At 43.9% G+C, this 8289-nt stretch overlaps 1 protein-coding gene across 3 annotated transcripts in view; it reads left to right on the top strand.

The window, feature by feature from the left end:
- The first annotated feature begins 510 nt into the window (after positions 1-510).
- The window catches only part of spint2 (serine peptidase inhibitor, Kunitz type, 2), a 33824-nt gene continuing 26045 nt past the window's right edge, over positions 511-8289 (top strand). For 2 of the 3 annotated variants that reach the window (XM_078167449.1, XM_078167447.1), the window contains exons 1-2: positions 512-1013; positions 5357-5527. In XM_078167449.1, coding sequence (XP_078023575.1) covers positions 620-1013; positions 5357-5527 — 565 coding nt within the window. In that variant the 5' untranslated portion in view covers positions 512-619. Of the gene's footprint in view, positions 1014-5356; positions 5528-8289 lie in introns of all 3 variants that reach the window. The other variant, XM_078167448.1, reaches the window with a different exon arrangement.

Genomic DNA, 8289 nt, shown 5'->3' with positions numbered 1-8289 from the left:
ACTCAGTTTATTGAACATTAGTATTTATTAATGTCTCACAGAAGTCCAACCAGATTAACTGTGATCAAACATCAGTCACCGTCACATCCTGTGTTTAACAACAATTCTAAGATCCTGAGTTTCCACTTTCATAATTAAAAAATCAAGATCTCATATTTATTTATTGATTTTTTTTTTTAATTCAGTGTTTTTCACTATTTGAGAAGAATCTTTGATTTTTGGAGGAAAGATGAAAAACAGGAGAATTTCTGTTTATGAATAAAAACATGAAACACATTATTTTTATTTTATTTTATTTTATTTTATTTTATTTTATTTTATTTTGGGTGATTTTCCATCAAATCAAACTCCACATGTTGATCAGGTGGAGATTAGATGTATAAATAATAATTTAAAAAGAAAAGATAAACAAACAAATTGAGACATTTATAATCTGAATGTTTTCAGTGGGTGGTATATGTGACGTCACGTGAGCAGGCGTGTCCGCGGTGACTTCACCTGTCGCTCAGGTAAATCTTCCTGCGACAACACAAAGCCTCCAAACACGGAAGTGAGTTCTGTGTACGCGCGGAGCTCAGAAACATTTCCTTCATTAAAACTGTGTGTTGGATTAAAGACGATGATCCGCTGGTCTCTGTTGCTGCTCCTGGTATGTCCCGGTCTGTCCCTGGACTGTGAGTGGGACCTGGCCCCTGATCCCGAACAGGCTCCGGAGCTGGACTCGACCGTGCCCCCGGTAACGATGGCCGTGGACCGGCAGAACTGCCTGGAGACGTGCTGTGAGGACCCAGACTGTGACCTGGCCCTGGTCGGGGTCCGGGAGCAGCAGTGCGGGATGGTGAAGTGCTCCATCCAGGACCAGGACGTTTGCGTGTTCCCCCCCAGCTCCGGACTCAAGGTCTACCGCAAGAGGGTGAAAAACGAGGCCGACAGTGAAGACCAGGAGGGCGGGGAGGAGCCGCGAGTCGACCCGCCGGAGCTCCGGACTCCCAGGAACAACCAGAGCAACAACGGTGAGACAACAACTGTTCATCAGTTGATTAGTGATTATTGATTAGTGATTGGTTTCAGCAGTGAGAAAACATCCACCAGCTCTCAGTATTGATTATTGATGAGTAATAGTTTTCGACTCATCTGATCATTTAAAGGCTGAAACTGTTGAACATTTAAAATATGAAATGATTAGATATTGATCATCCTGTATTGATGGATATCTGTCGCTATTTATAGTTCTCTGAGATCAATAAAGAAATAATCGATCAGAAGGATCACAGGACCTGTTCAAACACACAGATCAGGTTTGTTTATGTAAATAATGTCTGTGATGTCACATAAAGTCTCAGCTGAGAGACTGAAGATGAGTCGATCAGTAATCACTGATTAAAATAGTTTCTAATCGATTGTTTATCAGCTGATTGACTCTGATCATCAGTCACATTTCTGTCATGTTACAACGTCACTTTGGTTTCATCATGTTTTTTCTTTGGACTCAAAAAGGTGAAATAAACTGAGTCAGAGCAGCGAGACGCAGAGAGAGGAGGTGAACATTTCAGTGTATGAGGAGGAAGTGGAGGAGGAGGAGGAGGAGGAGTGGGGAGGGTCAGCTGATGACTCAGTGATCAGATGAAGCAAACATTGGTGTTGTACATTTCTGTGAACCACATACGTTTGGTTGTGACATTTGGTGATAAAGTGTCTGAGCTTCATCACTTCATCAGGTGGAGGAGGGTGGAGGGTGGAGAGACACCATCAGACACTGTTCAACACCAACAACAAACTGAACCAGTCGTGTTTCAGTGAGTCAGTTTCCTGTCGAGTCTTTAAAGTTTAAACTGTAACAGGAAGTTTACATGTGTAAACAAGACGACACGTTAACCACAGAGCTGTTGGAGTGTAAAGGCTCAATGAGAACGATCTAATGTAACATGTGAGCGTCCTCATGTAACATGTGAACGATCAGATCGTTCACATTAGAACGTTCACGTTACATTAGATCATCTCATGTAACGTGAACATTCTAATGTAACATGTGAACGTTCTCATGTAACGTGAACGTTCTCATGTAAAATGTGAACGATCTAATGTAACATGTGTGCGTTCTCATGTAAGATGTGAACAATCTAATGTAGCGTGAACGATCTCATGTAACATGTGAACATTCTCATGTAACGTGTGAATGTTCTCATGTAACATGTGAATGTTCTAATGTAACGTGAACGTTCTCATGTAACATGTGAACGATGTCATGTAACGTGAACAATCTCAAGTAAGAGACTGTACAGGTGATTTATTCTGACAGGTGTTCATGTGTTCCACATGTTCCTGCTAGGGATGCACTGAAATGAAAATATGTGGCCAAAGCCAAAGCCGAATAAAATTAAATGCTTGTCCGAATACCGAGTACCGAGTACCGAGTACCAAATGCTGTTGTTTAGTTTTTCATTAGTTTTTGCAGATGAACCGACACATCACATACCTGTGTGCCGCCACGGCTCGGCTGTCCAGGTACTTTTGGGCAGTCATGACACCAAGAAGAGGAAATTATTGGACCTGGACCCGGACTTCTCCGTCGCCGGTAAGCCGTTATCTTGCGCCGTGGAGCACTATGGCCGCCGTATTTGACAGGAATACATTCTTGTCTGTGTCTGTGACCCCCGTTCAACCCACAACTGGCAGGATTTGCCTTTCGTTTCTGCTGCTGGTTGAAATCTGTACTTGCACAGCGTGCTGAATGATTTATTTTGCTCGCACAAAACTATTTTTAGTCGCAAATGCCAACACTTTGAAATATCGGCACACTGCCGACATTTTACTCCGTGCGTCACCGCACGCTGTTTGATTGCATCATCAAAACACGCCACTATTATTCCGCCTTGCTTTTCACTTATTCCACCAAATATCGAATGTGTGTTTTTTTTTTTTGCAATATTCGTCTGAATATATTCGGTTACCGTCTGTGTCTGTCGGTTACCGAATATATTCAGTGCATCCCTAGTTCCTGCTGCCGATCTGATCCTGGTACACTCTGATACAGTTACAGATCGTCTGTTGGTTCAGGGTGTTTTTAACATTTAGTCCTCTTTAAACAAACTGAACTCAGTCTTCTGGAACTGGACCCACAGATAAAGATCTCAATCCTCTGTCTGGTCCAGTTCAGCTCTGATGGGGTCTCAGTCCTCTGTCTGGTCCAGTTCAGCTCTGATGGGGTCTCAGTCCTCCTGCTGTTCACACCATGTATAACTTATATATTAAGTTTTCACTCTGACGTGTTGCTGCAGTGAGGTACTGAAACTGGAGGAGACTCTGAGTGTCTCTGAGCTGTGAGATGTGTCCTGCGTTCCACATCTGGAGACATTCAGTATGTTCAGTATCTTCTGTGGACCAAACTATTCCTCGTTCTGTGTCCTGTGACACAGAACCCGGACTACCAGATCAGGAACACTCAGGTTTTATATGATGTGTTCTGTCTTTATACAACTCATCTCTGTGAGGTGTGATCACACCACCTCCATCATATCTGTGGTTTGTAGAAGGTGTCAGGTAAACACTGTAAACAATGTAAACAAGGCGTCTCTGGATGTGTCCAGGTCTTCAGTCCGTTCTCTGTCAGAACATGAACTTGTCTCTGGTCAGATGTGTCACAGTGACTTTAATCTCATCTCCTCCTGAGTGCTGCCCCCTGATTGGCTGAGCAGAGGTGTGTGTTCAGAATCAGAATACTTTTATTGTCCCCGGGGGGGGGGGGAAATTGCCTTTCAGTTACATCCCGTCCAAGAAACATAGAAACATAGATCAGACACACTGTGAGTGTCTGATCATGAACACAGTGACTTCCTTTACCTGAAACTCACCTGTCCAGGTGAACATGAGTCATCACGGTGTGATCTGTTCTCAGAGAGTTTCAGGTCCAACCGGTCGGTCCGCTCTGTGACATCACAGCGTTCCACCTGAGAGAACAACAACAGCTCACACCCCTCTGTGTCTGTACACTGAGCTTTACTCTGAAAGGGTAGCGGACAGGAACCATTGGAGAGAGCATCCGTCCGTCCCTTTGTCCGTCAGCTGATCATAAAAACATAGTTTCATTGTTTCATCATGTTCAGACGGAATCAAACAGTCTGTGTGAAACTGTAACGACAGGAAGTGATGATTTATAAATGACCTTTACTCAGCTGAATTTATAAATCATCACTTCCTGTTTTTATTACAGTGTCCAGAGTCTTCTGGAATTGTGGTTTGATTATGTTGTCTTTGTTTACATGCACAGATATTCAGCTTTTGTCCTTTATCCTGGAAAAACACAATCATCCTACTGACTAATGGCGTGAATATTCCACAGTACACACAGTCCAACATGACGTTACCTACATCCCAACACTATACCACATACAGAGCGTCACCTGCTGTCATGATGCTCCCATCAATCCTGTCTCCACCAAACCCTTTAAGTCCAGTCCCTCTGGAACCAGCAGTAAGCCTTCAGACATGGTACCTAGACCCTCGGTGTGTTCAGACAGTCCTCTTAAATGTGGGCGGGGTTGTTGTCACTCACTGCTCCGTCCAGCACTCGATGGAAGTCTGCACCTGGTTTATCGTCCACAGAACGAGGCTGCACGCCCACATTTTCACAACAAAATAGAACAGGCTGCAGTGAGAGTCTCTCTCCATGGGATATTTAAAAATAGCAGCTTTGTGCATTTAGTCCTTCTCAGGCAAGCTCAGGGGTTTAGTGTTGCTGTAGCCCACAGGAAGTGAGGATTAGAATATATGACCTTCACATAATCCGCTCCAAATTCATCTAGATTTTTAAAGTCATTACTAAAAGTGTGTGTCATATAAAAACTAAAGTGATGGTCAAAGTTGTCACAGTGAAATTTAAGGTGTGCTGATGGATTCACGTCATCAACTCATGCATTGAGTAACATTACAAGTTAACGTTCCACCTTAAAAGTTGCCGGCAGTCGGCCCAGTGAATGAAGTTATTTTTTTCTCTTTCATTTTATAGTTGTAGTTTACTGATGTATGAACAGAGGTTACATAAAACCAGAGTGAGCGTCCTCTACTGACCAATCAGACTGCAGGGTTTCTAGCTCCACCTTTTAGTACCAGATCTGTGTGCTAGGTACCCCAACAGAGGGGGGACCAAACATGGGGACGCTAAGGAACGCTTCTGTTGGTACCATCCACAACTTTCACTGTGGAGATGAAAACCATGAACTTAACCTGGACCGCTGGGTGGAGGCGGGGCTGTGGTGTGTCTGTGGTGTTTTTTGCCTCCCAAATCATCTGATTGGATGACTGGTCCAGGATCAGAGTGTTGATGTCTCCTGTCTCTGTCTCTCATTGTCTCCTTCAGTCCGCTGTCGTCTCCCGATGAAGGTCGGACGCTGTCGAGCAGCTTTTCCTAAGTTTTACTACGATGTGACCAATGGGAGCTGCCGTAGCTTCACATATGGTGGCTGTGACGCCAACGGCAACAACTTTGATACCCGGGAGCAGTGTGAGGCGGCGTGCAGCGGCGTCACAGGTAACACACACACACCTGTGTTAAACCACTTCCTGTGGACACACACACACACACACACACACACACACACACACACACACATACACACACACACACACACACACACACACAGACAGACTGCAGCTGATGAAGGACTGAAGATTTACTCTGGTTCTCCATGAGACACAGTCACAGATCATCAGGACATTTGTGATCTGACAGGACGATTGTGGACATATTGTCCCTGATAACTTGTTCAGTATTCCACCTGTGACCTGTGTCTCTGCACAGTGTCCTCAGTTCTGTCTGATTTAGTCTTTTTGTAAAAATTAATAAGCAAAAGTATAAAAACTAAAATAATCCCGACGTCCCTCTGACTCTGTGAAGCATGTTGGACTGCTCCTTTAAATGATCCTGACCTCCTCCACCTGTCTGTGTGAAGCTACTGCTTAAATGCTGGATCACACCCCGTGTCAGATTCCTGTCTCACACTCACACTCACACACTCACACACACACACACACACACACACACACAATGTAAATAACCCATCAAACATGTCCCTCAGTGACAGATGGGGAAAGGACGGGGACACCCTGAACTACAGCATCAAACATGGATCCATCCACTGCTGAAAATAGTCCCTATCAAAGGCAACACTTCCTCCAGTTCTGTCTCTACAGTGTGGACACTACATTTCCCATGATGCATCATAAACACCTTCATGTTCCTCCAGTTCCGTCTCTACAGTGTGGACAGAGGACAGAGCAATCAATCAAACAATCAATCAATTTTATTTATAAAGCCCAATATCACAAATCACAATTTGCCTCACAGGGCTTTACAGCATACGACATCCCTCTGTCCTTATGACCCTCACAGCTGATCAGGAAAAACTCCCCAAAAAACCCTTTAATGGGGAAAAAACGGTAGAAACCTCAGGAAGAGCAACTGAGGAGGGATCCCTCTTCCAGGACGGACAGACGTGCAATAGATGTCGTACAGAACAGATCAGCGTGATAAGGATCGACAGAGGACAGATGGACAGGTGTAAAATCAGTGGCACTCTGAGCAGGTGAAGGTGTGTTCAGGTGTTTAATCCTCAGAGCTCAGAGAACCAGTCTGACCAGATCCCTCATGATAAACCTCCTGACACACCAGTGTTTACTGTAACCTGTGTGTGTGTGTGTGTGTGTGTGTGTGTCTGTCTGTGTGTGTGTGTGTCTGTGTCTGTGTGTGTGTGTGTGTGTGTGTGTGTGTGTCTGTCTGTGTGTGTGTGTGCGTGTGTGTGTGTGTGTCTGTCTGTCTGTGTGTCTGTGTGTCTGTCTGTCTGTGTGTGTGCGTGTGTGTGTGTGTCTGTCTGTCTGTCTGTGTGTGCGTGTGTGTGTGTGTGTGTGTGTCTGTCTGTGTGTCTGTGTGTCTGTCTGTCTGTCTGTCTGTCTGTCAGAGAGACTGTCTGTGTGTCTGTCTGTCTGTGTGTCTCTGTCTGAGAGGAAGAAAACTAAATTCATCAAACACAATTAACAGAAATAAAATCACCTCATAGTCAGATCAGATTTCTGTTTGATCCAGTATTTGTTTCATATTATAGACATGTCTCTGAGACATTATAGACATGTCTATAATGAGACATTATAGACATGTCTCAGAGAGAGTCAGCTGTTCTGTCACATAATGTCCTGAGACTCTTCACTCAGATGTGTCCTGCTTTTATTTATAACCTGATGTGTAATAAACATGTGTCCTGATTCATCAGCCCTGTCGTCACGTTTCTAAAACACATTAAACTGAAGTTAAAATCTAGCTGTGAGCTCATCACTGACCTGACCTCTGATCTGATCTCTGATCTGATCTCTGATCTGAACTCTGATCTGAACTCTGATCTAGGTAAGAGGTAAGACAACACGTTTACATGTCGTTTTCTATATGTTCTCTGACATTTATCCTAACAATATGAGGCGGTCTTTGTGGGAAAAAAAGCTTGTTTAGTGGACTAACTTTGCACTTGAAGGTTGCCCGTTCACTTACGTTTTAACAGGTCTGACGCTACGGCTGTATCTAGGCTAACGGCTAACATGGTAACTATTATCTGTATGTCACTAGTCACTTGAAACAAATTTAGGACGATAGGAGACAGGTTGAAATAAACCGAAATTTCCCTTTAAGTCTGATCAGACCTCTGATCTTAAGTCTGATCTGAACTCTGATCTGAAGTCTGATGTAAACTCTGATCCTGATGGGGCAAACTGTGTCCTATATATATGTTCGACCAATCACCTTCAGTTAACTTCCTGTCAGTGTGTTCCTCCCTCTATGATCTAACATACTGTGGACAGACCCTGAGTTAATCAGCTCTGTAATGACATCACCCTGATCGTCTATCGGTATCTGAATCAGACTCATCTTCTCTGTAGATTTAATATTTCATCAAAGCCAAATCCTGTTTCTGTGAATTATTGTTACCTGTGAAGTTGTTGAGATGTCTCAGGATGGTTTAAAGGAACAGTCCAACATGTTTTAGGGACGTCCCCTCAGTCAGGAGACAGAAACACAGCTTGTCTCTGACAGTCTCTGATGATCTCTGATTATCTCTGACAGTCTCTGGTGGTCTTTGATGATCTCTGATTATCTCTGACAGTCTCTGGTGGTCTCTGATGATCTCTGACAGTCTCTGGTGGTCTCTGATGGACTCTGAAAGTCTCTGGTGATCTCTGATGGACTCTGATGATCTCTGACAGTCTCTGGTGGTCTCTGATGGACTCTGACAGTCTCTGGTGATCTCT

The sequence above is a fragment of the Epinephelus lanceolatus genome, chromosome 4, assembly GCF_041903045.1.
Source record: "Epinephelus lanceolatus isolate andai-2023 chromosome 4, ASM4190304v1, whole genome shotgun sequence".
NCBI lineage: Eukaryota > Metazoa > Chordata > Actinopteri > Perciformes > Serranidae > Epinephelus > Epinephelus lanceolatus.
The sequence above is the reverse complement of the archived record's forward strand: the minus strand, read 5'-3'. Positions and strand labels throughout refer to the sequence as shown.